General features: G+C 37.9%; 3 protein-coding genes across 3 annotated transcripts; 1 reads left to right on the top strand and 2 right to left on the bottom strand.

Annotated features, from left to right (window-relative positions):
* Positions 1-302: 302 nt before the first annotated feature.
* LOC125192810 (putative leucine-rich repeat receptor-like serine/threonine-protein kinase At2g24130) lies at positions 303-3570 on the bottom strand. The gene is made up of 2 exons (XM_048090470.1): positions 974-3570; positions 303-893 (listed from the first exon to the last, which is right to left on the bottom strand). Exons 1-2 carry the CDS (start codon positions 3561-3563, stop codon positions 505-507), a joined length of 2979 nt encoding a protein of 992 aa, XP_047946427.1. The 5' UTR covers positions 3564-3570; the 3' UTR covers positions 303-504.
* An 8472-nt stretch (positions 3571-12042) lies between these two features.
* Positions 12043-13203, top strand: LOC125194671 (glycine-rich cell wall structural protein-like). Its single transcript, XM_048092916.1, has one exon. It carries the CDS (start codon positions 12043-12045, stop codon positions 13201-13203), a length of 1161 nt encoding a protein of 386 aa, XP_047948873.1.
* Positions 13204-13378: 175 nt separating this feature from the next.
* On the bottom strand, positions 13379-16770 carry LOC125195976 (pentatricopeptide repeat-containing protein At4g30825, chloroplastic). The gene is made up of 2 exons (XM_048094290.1): positions 13745-16770; positions 13379-13673 (listed from the first exon to the last, which is right to left on the bottom strand). The coding sequence occupies exon 1, from the start codon at positions 16546-16548 to the stop codon at positions 13756-13758; it is 2793 nt and encodes a 930-aa protein (XP_047950247.1). The 5' UTR covers positions 16549-16770; the 3' UTR covers positions 13379-13673; positions 13745-13755.
* Between the last annotated feature and the right edge of the window lie 134 nt (positions 16771-16904).

Raw genomic sequence — 16904 nt, 5'->3', positions numbered from 1 at the left:
ATAACAGCTAGCACTATACTTAATTAGATTGTGCGCTTCAATATTCTTATGGTAAATATACATGCAGTAGTAAATAGGAGTATTGCGTTATATCTTGCTTACTTAATTAATCATGAAAGATTGCCTTGTGCAATCTGTCGTTTTAAGAACAAGTGAGTTGGGTAGTTCCAATCTTCCACCACCCAAATCAAATTAGATTTAATAATTAATTATTGCTCTTAATGGTAGGCTCAAACAGCCAATTAATAGACAAAGTGCAATTCCACTCATAATTAAGCTCGTTATAAAAAACTTATCATTGATTAAACAAAGATTAAGCTTCTCATTTGCTGATAGTAACGCATATATATGAACAACAAAATATACCTTCTCGGGATTCCAACTAAAATGTTTATAAATGAGAATAACAATAATAATCAAGAAAAAAAAAAGTCTCGATCATCATCATGTGTAATGTATCAAAATTGGTGTTGTAATTAAAAATTAAAAAAAAAAGGAAAAGAATCAATCAGTGTGTTCAATAAGTAAGGTCGAAGGAGAAGAAGTAACATAGTGCTTGAGAAGAGTGATCTCATGCGCCACATCCAGCATACTAGGCCTTGCAGAAGGACTATACTGGGTGCAGATTAGGCCTAACTCTACGAGCTCCAAAACGACGTCACTCCACACCTTCCTCTCGTGGGAGGTGAGGGCGCGTCGCGCCATCCTTGCAACGGCCTCATCCACCATCGGACCGAGCTTGTTAGGGTAATGGCTCTTCACCCATTCGTGCATGCTCGACCCCTCCTGGAACAGAACGTCGGTCGGCCTCTTCCCCATCGCTATCTCCAGCACCAGAACTCCGTAACTGTACACATCCCCCTGCGGCGAAGCATGCCTTCCCATCCCATACTCTATTGGACAATACAATTATAATTAGAAAAAGTTATAAAAATTTAACGAATATAACAAACTAACTAACTAACTAACTAACCAGGAGCAATGTAGCCAACAGATCCACATAGCAGGCCATGAGTGGAGTCGTAGGACGCTGACTCATCGACGCAGTTGGCTGCATTCTCGTCAACGCCTTTGACCAGTCTGGCTATGCCGAAATCCGCTACTAGAGCGGTCATGTCGTGATCGAGGAGTATGTTGCTCGGTTTGAGGTCGCAGTGGACGACCTTCACCGGGGCGTAGTGGTGCAGGTAGGCCATACCCTGCGCCACGTCGCAGCATATGCCAACCAGAAGTGGCAGATCCAATTCCATTCCCTTCTTCATTCCATCTGCAGGATACAGATGGTCCTCCAGGCTCCCGTTGGGCATCAACGGGAGCACGAGGGCCTTGAAGTCGGGGCGGCTGCATGCCGTGATGATCCTGATCAAGTTCCTGTGCCTGGTTCTTTTCAGAACCTGGCACTCCCTCTTGAAGCTGCCCCTCATCTCCCCCGCCGTTTTCGGGTTCAGAACCTTGACCGCGATCCTCGTGTTGTCTTCAAGAATGCCTTTGTATACCTGCCCGAACCTGCCCGACCCGATGAGGCTGGAGCTGCTGAATCCGCCCGTTGCTTCACCCAGTTTCCGGCGAGAAATTCTCGGATACTTGATCTCTTCTCTAGCTTCCTCCTCATCCATGACCGCCGCCGCCTTGGCACTGATCACCGGCAGTTGCAGTTTCCTTCTCATTAGTAGCGGAAATCCGACGACGCAGAAAATGGGAGTGATTAACAGGGAGAGTAAAATCGCCATCAAGAAATGGCGAGCTCGTTTCCGGCGGCAGCTTCTCATCCCCTCGATCGAGCCGCAGAGCTTTTCATTGCCAAGGAAGGATTCAACCGTGAGCGACGCGAACGAGCCCTTACTCGTCACATTCCCACGGAAGCTGTTGTAGGAGAAGTTGAGCAGCTTCAGTGAAGCAGAGGCCTGCAGGGACTCCGGTATCTCCCCGTTCAGGCGATTGAAGGACACGTCGATTTCCCGGAGATAAGGCAGGCTGCCTATAGCCCCGGGAAACTGCCCCTCCAGCGCGTTGTGAGACACGTTGAGGGTCTCCAGAGCGATGCAGCTCCCCAACTGCGAAGGCAGAGCGCCCGACAAGTTATTGTTTGACACATCAATGGCGAGCACCATGTCCATTTTGCTCAGCTCCAAAGGGATGTGGCCGGTTAGCATGTTGCTAGAGAGGTTCAAATACAGCTTCAAACTGCTTAAACCGGCAACCTCAGCTGGGATCGTCCCGGATATTCTGTTGCGGGAGAGATCGAGAATCTCCAAGTTGATACATTTTCCGAGGCTGGATGGAATGTAGCCGGTCAGCTCGTTTTCGTAGAGGAGAAGCCTTCTGAGCTGTATCAGATTGGCAAAGCTCCCCGGGATTGAGCCTTGCAGCTTGTTTTTGGAGAGGTCAAGCAGTCCCAAATGCGGCATGTTGCCTAGGGAGGCCGGGATGTGGCCGGAGAGGGAGTTGTTCGACAAGTAGAGGCGCTCTAGCTTCGCCATCTGGCTTAGCTCGGATGGGATGGTCCCGTTCATGAGGTTGCTCGAGAGGTTGAGCAGGGTAAGGTTGACGAGGTTGGATATCTGAGGGGGGATTTCACCGTGGATGAAGTTCGTATCGAGGTTGATCTGGACAAGAGCAGAGAGGTTGCCGATGATAGGAGGCAGAGCGCCTCCGAGGTGGTTCCCGGCCAGGTCGAGCTCTTGCAAGTTGGGGGAGGAGTTGTTGAGAGACGTGAAAAAGGGCGCGAGGTTGGTGTTTCTGTCGTGGCTGGAGAAATGGTTGTATGATAAGTAGAGGTATTTCAAATGTGGCATTCTGCTTAAGATTGTGGTTGGAAGCTCGCCCTCAAAGTGGTTCGACTCCAAGTCGAGCCACTCGAGTTTCGTTGAGTTTGATAGCGATGGGGGGATTTCTCCGACTAGGCCATTCGACCAAAGTAGAAGATACTTGAGTTCAGAGAGCGCGCATTTAGGGAGTTCGCCATTGAGGGAGTTGTTGGAGAGGTCGAGGTATTGTAGCGAAGACGAGGCGTTGCAGAAGAGTGATGCAGGGATTTCACCATCTAGTTTGTTGCTGCCGAGATTGAGGTAAACTAGTTGGTTTAATGATCCCACTTGGAAAGGGATGTTTCCTCGGAGGGAATTGGATGAGAGGCTGAGCTCTTTGAGGCGGTCGAGGGAGCCTATTTCAGGCGGGATCTGCCCGTGGAGGAAGTTGCCGGAGAGGTCTAGGATCTCAAGCTGGGAGAGGGCGAAGAGGGCCGGGGAGATGGTGCCCCGAAGAGACTTGTGGCTTAGGTTGAGCTCCACAACTCTGTTTTTGGTCATGTCGCACCCGACCCCCGACCATTCGCAGAGGGGTAGGCCGGAGGCGTTCCAATTTGCTAGGGCATGTCCGGGGTCGCTGGTGATCCCGGACATGAAGGAGAGTAGCGGGACGCGCTCGTCTAATACTCGAGCATCGTTCGCCGAGTGTAGCATGTACAAGACTATGGTTGAGAAGAGAATAGACACTTTAGAGAAATCCATGATAGGTTTGGATATGGAGGGAATGGTGAGAGAATGTGGCAAGAAAACATGCATCTCACAGTGTTATAAGGTGGTGTGACAAATGTTTGAAATGTCCAATGCAAAGAAGCAAAGGCCTCTGTAATATTTTATTAATTTATTATTTAAATTTAGATTGATGCCTAACTGCCGTTGAAGGGTGAATGAGATGAGTATGTTTTGGTTGACAATTGAGAATTGAACACGTGGGAACTGGAGGCTGACGACGTGTGTGAAGCGTTAAAAGAGTTTGGGTGGTTTACATGTCATTAGGCCTAATGTAGGTGTGATTAGTGGAAAATGAGTTGTTAGATTTGGAGATAAACTAGGTTATAATCACGCTTAGTCCGGTTTTAGGATAGGATGATGTGGGAAAACTTTCACTTCTTGGTATCTATATTTATGTTTTTCTATTTATTGATTTTTTCATGTAGATGTGATTTGGTAATTAAATGAAATTGAACTGTTTTGCTAGCTGTTCGATAACCATTTCCTTTTGGCAATATATGGGAAAGAAGTGGGAAGAGGTCCTGTGGTCCTAGAATTTTATTAGCAAATTCTTAGTTTTCATGCTTCCTGATATCTCTTTCATATACTATCACTACTTTATAAATAAAAATGTTTGAAGTGGCGGAGTTTAATGCTCCCTCCGTCCCACGTAATTTTACACAGTTTGACTTGCCACGAGTTTTAAGAAATGTAATAGAAAGTGAGTTGAAAAAGTTGGTGGGATGCGGGTCCTATTTTTAAAGTATTAGTTTTATAATAAAATATGAGTATGAATGAGTTAGTGGAATAGGCTCACTACCAAAAATGGTAAAAGTGAAATAGGTAAAATTATGTGGGGCGGCCCAAAATGGAATACGGGGTAAAATTACGTGGCACGGAGGGAGTACAAAATAGGTAAAAGTATAGATAAAAAAATGATTGAATATTATTCATGAAGAATAAATTTCATTTCATTAGATACAAATTTTTTTTAAAATAAAATATTTCTAATTTTAAACGACGAATAAAAATAAAAATAGCTGTTAAAGAATTTTCATTAAAACGTGGGATGAATATTTTCGAATGAGTGGTCTAGTCATAGGAAGACAATCCCATGGTGGCCCTATATATGAGATTCGCCAAGTTTATTTGTGCCTTTTATAATCGTTTCAATTCGATATGAATACAATTAATTACTCCCTCCATCCCACAAAAATTGTCTCATTTTTCATTTCGGTTCGTCCCACAAAATTTGTCTCATTTAATTTTTTATGATTTTTGGTAGTGGGCCTCATATTCCACTAACTCATTCCTACTCACATTTTTTTATAAAATTAATATATAAAAGTAGTAACCACATTACACTAACTTTTTCAACTCACTTTTCATTACATTTCTTAAAACTGTGTTCGGTCAAAGTGAGACAATCTTTGTGGAAGACGGAGGGAATAGCATATTAATCACACTAAACGAAACTACATACTGCACTACAGTAATATCCAAATAAAATGAAAATACAATATTGTCTTCTAATTATAATTTTTCGAGTGAACTACAAAAATAGTCTTTGGACTATGCGTTTATCGCGTCAATGAATCCTGCACTTTAAAAATATCCCCAGACAACCCTGAACTAAGCGTTTATCTCAAAAATGGTCTTTTTTCACTGTTTCGTGACGAAAATACCCTTTTGGGGGATTTTGGGAGGTTTGGGCAATTTGGTCTTTTTATATTTTAAATCTGATATTATTTTAGTTATGTACTAAATCTGATATTATTTCAAAATTATCATTCTTCTTCCCTTTTGGCATCCTTCACTTTGTTTCTTTATTTCAATATTAGGTTTAATTTTATAAAATTAAATTTTAAAATTCTATTTTTAAATATCAATAAATTTTTTTAATTATTAAAATTACTATTAAATAACAAATTAATAGCTTTAATCAATACTCCCTCCGTCCGCGAATAGGAGTCACGTTTTTCTATTTTAGTCCGTCCGCGAATAGGAGTCTCGGTTCACTTTTACCATAAATGGTAATAGGGTCCCACCTTCCACTAAATCATTTCACTCACATTTCATTTAAACTAATATATACAAGTGGGGCCCCTATTCCACTAACTATTTTCCATCAACTTTTCGTAACATTTCTTAAAACTCGTGCCATTAAGAAATGAGACTCCTAATGGTGGACGGAGGGAGTATAATACTCCCTCCGTCCACGAATAAGAGTCCCGTTTTTCCATTTTGGTTCGTCCACGAATAGGAGTCCCGGTTCATAATTACCATAAATGGTAAAGAGACCCCCACATTCCACTAACTCATTACTAGGGCTGGGGAAAAATACCAAAAAATGATATATCACTCGTATCGTATTGAAAAATATCGAAAAATTATCGAAATTTCGATATATCGTAATTTTCGATACGATACGATACCGTATCGTAAGTTTTCGATACGATAACGATATGAATTTCCTTATATCGCGATATATCGTTTTATATCAAAAATACGATATATATCGAAAATTATCGAAAATTTTCGATATATCGATATTTTCGATATTTTATTTTCGATAAATTTTGATATATATCGATATTTAACGATATATCGAATTTCGGTACGATATATCGAAATATCGGTACGATAACGATATGAAATTTTTTTATATCGAAACTTTCGATACGATAACGATATGAAATTCTTTCATATCGATTTTTTCGATACGATACACGATACAACGTTTTCGATACGATATATCGTATCGACCCACCCCTACTCATTACACTAACTCATTCCACTCACATATCGTTTAAAACTAATATATACAAGTGGGGTTTCTATTCCACTAACTTTCTTTCACCCACTTTTCTTAACATTTATTAAAACTCGTGCCGGATGGAAATGGGACTCCTATTCTTAGACGGGGGGAGTATTTGATAGTGTCTAATATTTAATCAATAAGGTACGACGACGCCTTAGTTTTAATCAATATTTAATAGTTTTAATCATAAATAGATCATATAACACGATTTAGTCAACTTCATAATATTTTTAGTCAAATTCTCCTATACATTAGATGCATATTTATTTCGGAATAAATCGTGTTATATGATCTATTTATGATTAAAACTATTAAATATTGATTAAATCTAAGGTGTCGTTGTACCTTATTGATTAAATATTAGACACTGTCAAATATTGATTAAAACTATTAGTTTGTTATTTGATAGTAATTTTAATAATTAAAAAAATTATTGATATTTAAAAATTGAAATTTAAAATTTAATTTTATAAAATTAAATCTAATATTGAAATAAATAAACAAAGTGAAGGATGACAAAAAGGAAGAAGAATGATAATTTTAAAATAATATCAGATTTATACATAACTGAAATAATATCAGATTGAAAATGTAAAAAGAGCAAATTGTCCAAACCCTCCAAAACCCCCTAAAAGGGTATTTTCGTTATGAAACAGTGAAAAATGACCATTTTCGAGATAAAGGCTTAGTCCAAGGTTGTGTGGAGATATTTTTAAAGTTCATGATTCATTGGCGAGATAAACGCATAGTCCAGGGACTAATTTTATAGTTCACTCTAAGTTTTTTTGCTATATGCCTGGATTTTACTTATCACTTTAGGTAGACCAATTAGCCCGGGTAAGTCTTTGGATATTTATTGTAGGAAGAAATGCAAACATAATTTATTACGTCTCTTTTACCCCAAAACATTGATCACTTTTAAAACATACAGAACTTAGCGACCACTTAAATGTTCGCAACAAAAAAAAATTGCTTGATAAATGTATCGAGCATATAGAAAGACTACTCGATATGTATAGTATGTAATATAGTATTAATTACCGAGCACATGCTAGGTAAAATTTTCCAATTACCAGCAAATGTTAATGAATTAAATTTAAAATAAGTAAACTAGTAGCTAGTATGGATGCAAAGTGCAAACTATACATGTTTGGTTTATTCGAAATATAATACTATTCCGTATTTATCAACGCCGACAGAAGTAAACTCAATTTTAAAATTGTTTACAAGAACAAATGGGCTGAAGCATTGAGATTGAGTGTATGAACAATGTTTTGAGGCATGTGTTGGAATGTTGTAGTGGACTTGAAAATTGAAATTGAGTAACAATATAGAAAGGCAAGTTGACACATTAATACTATTCAAAATGACTACTTGATGATTGCAAAGAATAGTAAGCTGTTCGTCACCAAAAAACAAAATTATGCAGCGTGTGCGCACTAGCTAGCCTAGGTTTATTCTTGTGGGTTTCGACCAAGTTATAGACTATGCGCAGTAGAATTTGACCTCAACATGCATATATTTATATTCTACTATATTTGTGTGTCAAGTCAATTAACTCTTCCCGTGCTTAACTAATTGATTAAGTTTATATAGTTTTGATAATAATATATAGGGAGTCGCGGCTAACCTCCGCTGCGTTTTCATCACATTTTTCATAGGTTTGAGTTTGCTTGACCATGTAGAAATCAAATATGCATACACAAATCAAATGATAACTTTATGCGATTTAAAGTTATAATAATATGAAAATAAAGTCATAAGTTAATTTGATACAATGTCATTCTTATTTTAGCAATGTGAACATAATATATTCAACATATCAATCTAATGACATGAGTATGTCAATCCTATTTCTTTTATAAATAAATTAATTTAAATTTAAAAGTTGTTTTGGAGGACCATTTAGCTTCAGCTATTAATCAATCTACCACTTGGACTACTCACACACACACAAAATAATAAACAATGAGCATGTCAACACAATGATAAGTATTAAAATTGTATTATGAATTTTATTGACATATTATGATATATACTGACTTTTAATTGATTATCAAAAAATATATGAGTAAATAATATTATCAAATTTATATTGTTAGAAATCTTGTAAAATTACTTTTAATTTGATATATGTTTTGTACAAAAATTATTTAAGTCGAGATAAATACATGAATCAAAGTTTTGAGATATTTTTTAAAGTAAGATACTGGTTAGTTATAACTAATGCTCCCTCCAAATTGTCATTTTCTTCTGTCCATTCGGCAATGACTATCCCATTTGTTTTTTACTACTTTCAGTATTGGACCTCACATTCCACTAACGTTATCAAACTCATATTTTATTATAAAATTAATATTTAAAAGTAGAATTCACATTCTACTAACATTTTTCAACCACTTTCCATTATATTCAATAATATTTCCATTGACATTGTTTACAAACCAAGTTGATATTGCGTAAGATTTAATCTTAGCCGCCCAATTTGAGATCCGACGGACTGCAATTAGTTGTAGTTAGTAATACTTATCACCCTAATACGACTATAGAGATATCAAGAATTAATCGGCTTTAATTAAGTTTTATAAGAAATATGTCCGAATTCAAAGTTCAAACTTATCCAATTTTTTCAAACGACACAAAACTAATCGAAAGCCTTGGGACAAAATATTGGAGTGGTAATTAGAATTTGGAAAAGAAGCTCAATTTGCAATTATTAATACACAAATTGACCAACTTTTTAAGTAAAGTGAAACTTTTTATATCTAAACAGAAATTTAGATCTCAAGCTGATCTATATATTTATCATAATTATGTTTCATGTGTGACAACTTTGAAGCAAAAAAAATTGAAAACAATAGTTAAAGACAAGGAAAATGTGCCTACTTATCACGATCGATCAAATAGTGCTAGAGGACTAATTAAGCATTAACAGAATAAATTAATCGTAATATCCATATAATATTGTCGATTAATTAATTAAACGATGTGGAACTAAAGTAAAGGGCATTAAATTTACTAAATCAATATTAAACAAATGTTCGAATCATTAAGAAATGGAAATAGGACCATGTACATTGGTGCACTTTTTAATTAATCTGAAAAAGTTTATGATTTTGCACTTTGCAGTAAAATGCATGTGAATGTGATGGGTGTGGAGTCAAGCCTAAAACCTCACAATCTACTAAAATAGAGAAACTTCTGTGAAGCTGAATATCAAAATAATTGAATTTAATCAAATTAAATGTTAAACTTTTTTTAATGTAGCCGGTCCTTTTGAATAAATCTCCTCTTTCGTGCAATATATACCCACATAAAAAAAATAATGGAAAAATATAACTAGAACATTTTATTTTATTAAATCTTTTTATTAGTTTTTGTTTGATTAGTATTTATAGTTATGCATTTTGTTTCACTAGATTCTTTTATGGTTTTTTATTTCATTAGGTCATTGCATTTTTTTTTATTTAAGATATTCTTTAATTGGATCTTTATTTAATAGACTTCAGAATTTAATTAACTTTGCTTATGTCGATTAATTTTTTTTCTAATATATTTTGAAATTAATTTAGTTGCAACATTGACTCAAGAATCATTGAAAAAATGAAAATATATAAGTTGATAACGGACAATATCAATTTTCCAATAATTCTTCGATCATATTGCAATTGAATTAATTTCAAAGTGAATAGAAGAAAAGATCAGTTTAACTAACACAAGAAGAGTTAATTAAATTCTCAACTCCATTAAATAGTTATCCGACCAAATTAAATAAAAGTATAAAAACTTCTTTAATCAAACATTCATTAGTATAAGAACCGAATAAAACAAAAAGTATAGAATATTAAAATTTATTAGTACAAAGACCTCTAGGTGTGTTTTGCCAAAAATAAAATTTAAAATTCAAATGTGACATTCATGTCTAACCTCTAAACCCTTCATATTTGTGAGCATATTATTCTTCTGTTTGGAATGAATAATTGACAGTTGCGTTAGACAGACATTTTCAATCATATCGTATAGCATAGGCGGACGCACATGTAACTAAAGAGGGGTTTAAGCCCTTCCCCAACTAATTATTTTTATTATTTTAATTATATAATATTATAATTTTGTTGATATTTTGTGTAAAATTGCAAAAGCCCCTGTTAAAACAAAAAATAGAAAAATTATCATCTTATACGTACAAATTACTAGAATATATAGCTCCTATTATAACAATTTTCTGCGTATGAGACTAGGGCTGTCGTGAAAAAGAAAGAAAAAATCATTTCGGACTAAGGAAAATGTACAGATTGAAAAAGTATTTTCTTGAAATGAGTTTTTGACATAATCCATTGAAGTCGTTTCATGTGATATAATAACGGCATGATTAATTATTTGGTATTTGGGCAGTGCAGTGAGAAAACATACTTGATTGGCCACTAAATCTAAACGATTTTCTTTTGAGAAAGTCAGCGGAAATTCTTGGTCTGAAGTTAACTAAAAACACATGATACACCGGATTATGTCGGCACCTTTCGGGTTAATTTCCACAAAAATTTTTTATGAAACAAAACTGTTCAAACTATTGAAGAATGGATAGCTGAACAACAATAACGAACCACGAAAAGCTCATAGAGAAACCTGCCTTAACTGAGCTACTTCAAACAACATAGCTCACTCAAATGAAATGAAACAAAAACAAAAAAACACAAAGACAAGACGGCTCGAGGGAAACCAAGGCATACATAGACACGACACAGCACAACACCTAAAAGAGAAGACACCCAAAAAAAAAGTGAAGCCAGACAGAAAAAAATCAAGAAGGAAGTGGACCGCCGTTGATAGAGTTTGATTACTTACTTTGTATCTACATGGTCATAAATCTAAATCCAAAGAAGAAAGAAGCACGATAGTGTTACCCACCCAATCAAAAATTATAATGAAGCAAGAACCTTAAGACCATCTCCATGTTATACGAAAATGCATCTAATGGTACTGCAAAATCATCCTATATTATAGATTTTTAAGTAAAATATACATATCTTTAGATTTACGCTAAAACTATACTACCAAAACACTTTTCTGATTATTACTTATTGCATTCAAATTCAAAATCATTCTCTATTTACTAAAATAGGAAAAGGGAAGGAAGAGACATAGAAATTCAAGAAAAAAAAGCATGAAAAAAACTTACAGAAGAGAACAGCAGAGGCGATGGAAAGAAGAAGAAAATAAGAAATACAGTAATAATCGAATTAATTTTATTAATATTTGGTTGTTACTTATTGAGTAGAGGGCTAGACCATATTATCTTTGACTGTATTAGTATAATTACCGTGATTCATAAAAAATAAACAAATTTTCAACCAAATTTCGAGCGGCAAACAAATATTACACATTCAGTAAGATCCTACTTCATTTATTTATAAATGCAATATACAATATCACAAAAATTAACAATAGATTATTTTAAATGATATAAAAATGTTTAAAAGCCTTAATATAGGATTAAAAATAATTTTAATTTTTTCCAACCACCAACGTATGTGTGGCATGCATGGAATTATCACGTATATGCAAGTATTGAAGCTTGAAAATCGGAAAGTTGTCTTAAAAAGGGGAGAAAATGGTTGGCTACAATATCTATGGTTATAATGTGGGGTGAAGTTGGCTATAAATAGTGTCGTAGTTTTAGACATTTTTCATTGAATGTTAATCAAAATGGCCGGAAAAGGATCTCTTGTGGTTGTGTTTCTGATTTTGGTGGTGGGAGGTGTGCAGGCTAGGAAGCTTGCTGGAGTCCAGCCTGATCTTTCTAAAAAAGAAGCTGCCAACGATGAAATTGGTGGTGGCGTTGGAGAAAAGGGAGGAGTTGATGGTGGTGTAGGAGCTGGCATTGGTTCCGGTGTAGGATTAGGCGACGACATCAAAGAAGATAAAAATGCAGGCGGGAAAAAGGGAGGCGACGCTGGTGGTGCAGCTGGAGCTGGAGCCGGAGCTAGAGGCAGAGCCGGAGCTGGAGCTGGAGTGGGTGGTGGCATTGGGGCTGGAATTGGTGCTGGAGCCGGAGCCGGAGCCGGAGCCAGAGCTGGAACCGGAGCCGGAGCCGGAGTTGGAGAGGGAGCTGGCATGGGTAGTGGAGGCAACAGGAATCGTGGAAGTGGGGAAAAACGAGGTGGCACTAGGACTGTCGGAGTTAATGATATTGGTGTGGTTTCCGGTAGGGGAAAAGGTAAGCGTGATGGTACATTATTAGACAGCAAAATCAGTGACATTGGGTCTGGTGGTGGAGCTGGGGCAGGTGGCGGAGCTGGGGCTGGTGGAGGAGCTGGGGCTGGCGGTGGATTTGGGGGCGGCATAGGTGGTGGTATTAGTGGTGGTATTAGTGGTGGAGCTGGGGCTGGTGGTTTAGCTGGGGCTGGGGCTGGTGGTGGAGCTGGAGCAGGTGGTGGAGCTGGAGGTAATGGTGGAGCCGGAGCTGGTGGTGGAGCTGGAGCTGGAGCTGGTGGTGGAGCTGGAGCTGGAGCTGGGGCTATTGGTGGAATTGGGGGAGGAATAAGTGGTGGTATTAAGGGTGGATTTGGTGGAGGTGGAAATGTAGGTGGTGGAGCTGGTGCTGGGGCTGGTGGTGGAGCTGGAGCTGGCGGTAATGGTGGAGCTGGGGCTAATGGTGGAGCTGGGGGTAACGGTGGAGCTGGGGCTGGTGGTGGAGCAGGAGCTGGAGGTGGGGCTGGGGCTGGAGCTGGAGCCGGCTGGACTGGTGGTATTGGGGGTGGAATCAGTGGTGGTGTAAGTGGAGGTGCTGGCGCTGGTGCTGGTGCTGGTGGTGCTGGTGGTGCTGGTGCGGGTGCGGGTGCAGGAACTCAGGGCCGTGCTGGTTGATTCAACTGAACAAACCACCGCTCTAAATAGTTTCACATATCTTTCCCTTTAGTTATGTATTTCCCTAAGTAGTCATTTTATAACTTTTTTTTTTGTTGAGATAAATGCATTTACTTGCAACCTCGATTTGGAACAAAATTTCAGTTCTATTTCTGATGTAATGTTGTACCAGTGGTAGTAATAAAATGTTCTTTTCAAATCCTGCGACTTAGCTATCTATCTATACAATGATACAATTATAAACATGTTACAATGAAACTATATATATATATATATGTAACAGCCAAATTGTGGATCTCTTCCTACTTCAACTACAAGGAGCTCTAATCACAAAATACAGTGAAAACAATCATCAGAATGCTCTTAAACATTACCCGTTTTTCGTGCACCACAGATCTGCATATCTGTCTCACCGCTCCATACATGCTGAATGCTCGATATGCCAAGCCAACAGTAAACAAATTCGACACCTGAAAAACAGAAACGCATTCTAAGCTGAGCCAATCAAGAGTTGGAAAACGAACTCATGCAGGAAACTTACTACTGCAAGAATCACAGTCCCATCTGCTTCATCCACAATGACCACTTCACAGCCTCCAGAAACATATCGTTCTTTTTCAGTGCGGTTATTAGGTTTGTATATGTTATCCTGTCAGGTTCAATTCCGTTTCCTCTCATCTCCTTAACCAAACCAACGGCCTCTTCAACCATCCCAGCAACGCCATATGCTTTTATTAATGTGTTATAGCTGCACAAATCAGGGCCGATTCCACGCTCTTTGAGTTCCATTAACACAGCTGCAACCTCATCAATCCATCCTCGCTCTCCATATATGTTGATCAAGATGTTGTATGTGTAGAGGTCAGCACAACCTATAGACGCCTTCATCCTCTGCAAAACATCTCTAAACTTATCCATTTCCCCTTCTTTCCCGTAGACGTCCAACATGCAGTTGTAGGCTTCAAGAGAAACTGAAAAGCCATCAAAGTGCATTCTCTTCACAGCAGCTGACATATTGCTTAAGTATTTGTTTTTCCCATAAGCAGCTATGATCGTGTTGTAAGATATAACATCAACCAAGCCTCGCCTCTTGGCTATCCAAAATACCTTTCTTGCCTTCTCAAACAGCTTGGATTTCCCATAAGCATTCAACATTACATTGAAGGTAACAGTGTTTGGTGAAAATCCTTTCTGTAGCATTTCATCGAATAGCCTTGAAAGTTCGTCAACCGGTAATGCCCGTGCACAGCAGTTTATCACACAGTTGTACATTTCCTCGTCCCAACTTTCGTCGTTTTTCAGCACTTTATAGTACAGATCTGCCAATTTTCCAGCCTTGCCACAACGCTGATAAAGGCGAAGTATGTCACGAAGAAGATAAACATCAGGCACAATATTCTCCTCTTCAGCCATCAAGTCAACAACCACACAGGCCTCTTCCAGATTCCCCGATTTGACATACATTCTTATAACAATGCTGAAGGCTACCATGTCCAGTTTGACATCTGAACTTTTCAACTCAATATAAAGTCCTTCAGCTTCTGAAAACATGCTCATTTTGCTGTAAATGTCTATCATTGTGCAGGAGATATTCAAGTTTGGCTTGGCAGATTTTGGCATGTGGATAAATATCTTGATGGCGCTCTCCAGGCATCCCAAATCTTTGCATGAACATATTAAGAGATGGTATAAACTGTCCTCAAATATGGGATCGTCCCACTGCTTCTCTCTTAGAACTTTTAGAGCATCATCAACCAAGCTACTTTTTACATAAGCCGTTACAAGAATTGCACAAGATGTCTGGTTTTTAAGAACGTGATCATACATGGGTCCGAGCAAAATCGAAGACATCATTTCCACTCTATTAGCCTTCTCATATGTCTGTAGAACAATCCCGAGAATGGAGGACTTTGAACAACCAATATTGATCATGTCATCAACAGTTGCAATAGCACCCTCCTCATCTTCATGTTCAGCTTGCAATCTTATCAATGTATACAAGTTTGAAGTGCTAGGCTTAAAACCTAACCTCTTGAGCTCGATATAGTAAAGCTTCACCTGCTTATAGTCACCTGCTCGACCCCAACCTTCAATCATCAGCCTATATGTTGTCTCATCAGGCATAACACCAGCATCTTTTAGATCACAGAACAATTGCTCTGCCCCATCCATTTTCGAAACTTTGCCATGCCCAGTGATCATCGTGTTATATGCAATTACGTTAGGAGAAAAACCAGATTCTCTCATTGCATAAAACACTTGCTTAGCCATGCTCAACTTTCCCTGCTGGCAGTAAGCATTGAGCAGAACTAACCAATTATCATGATTTAAAACAACTTCATCTTCTTTTAGGAAACCAATAACCGCTTCAGCTTTTCCATACAATCCCATGCGTGTATAAATTGTAATCATAGCTGAATATGCAGAATGACACACTATCTTCATCTTCCTCATCTGTGAAAACGTACACTCTGCCTCCTCAACAACCCAACCTTTCCGGTAGAGAGCCATCAGCATCCCGAACGTAGCAGCATTCGGCTGAACCCCGCAGTTGAGCATCATCCTGAACCACCTAGAACCGAATTCCACTAGCCCATTCTTATAACAAGCATATATAAGGGTATTAAATATCTGATAAGTAAGCTTGCAGCCCGACTCGGAAACCATCTCCTTAATCATGACCTCTGCACCATCCCAATCCCCTTTTCTACCCAAAACCCTCAATACCAAATTATAAGCAGTCAAATTCTTCTTCAACTTCCTATTAACTTTCATCCACTCAAAAAACCTCAAAGCTTTACTATCATTGCTTCCCTCAAGCTGCTCTAAGATCTGATTGCAACAGTCTAGGCTCAAGTCAGCATCAAGAGCATTGAAATCTAACTCAAACACAGTTTTAGAATCGAATGTATTTCCGAAATTTTCTTCACACTTATGCTTTTTAGCATTCCTTTGATCACGCAAACTATTTTTGCTCTTATTCCTAAATGTCTTTCCACCCCTGAACTTCTTCCACACATTCACCCTCACTCTATCAGAATTCCCATGAAAATTTTGGCCTTCTAAAACCAGATTATCATCACCGGCCACATACTTCTTCACATTATCCGTCCAATCATCGTCCAAATTGGATTCAGATTTATCCAAAAACTCATTTTCCAACCTAGAAACCCTAATGTGTTTCAGTTTACAAAATGGCTTTAAAAAAAGTGCTCCCCCATTTGTAATCAAAAAGCCCGAATACACAGTATATGAAGCAAAACTGAAAGAATTAAAAGGAGAACTTAGCTTCCTGATCTCATACGAGGTGTTATCAGGAGAAATTAGGGGCTTGAGGGAGGCCATGGACTACAATAGCCCCTGATTAATTCTTTGCATTTACTGAGAAACTAACATTAAGAAGAAGCCTTCGGCTTCAATTTGAAAGCAGAACCTGATTATGAAATTAATTGAGCTTCGAAGAAGTGGATTTCAGCTGGAAAAATCGTACCTTTGTAGCAAAAAGAGTAGACTATAGAGAGGATAATGGAAGCTGAAAGAAGTGGAGGAGGAGAAGCTCTGTTATGAAAATATATTCTCTATGCATTGGAAGATACTATCGGTCTCAAAATAAATAGGTCCATATTATGTTAACTTATTCCTCTAACACGTCATTATATAAGTATTATACTTCATTTATTTTATTAAATATAAAACTTTTT

Source organism: Salvia hispanica, chromosome 6 (assembly GCF_023119035.1).
Source record: "Salvia hispanica cultivar TCC Black 2014 chromosome 6, UniMelb_Shisp_WGS_1.0, whole genome shotgun sequence".
Classification (NCBI taxonomy): domain Eukaryota; kingdom Viridiplantae; phylum Streptophyta; class Magnoliopsida; order Lamiales; family Lamiaceae; genus Salvia; species Salvia hispanica.
Note: the sequence above shows the minus strand (reverse complement) of the source record. Positions and strands in the feature narration are given on the sequence as shown.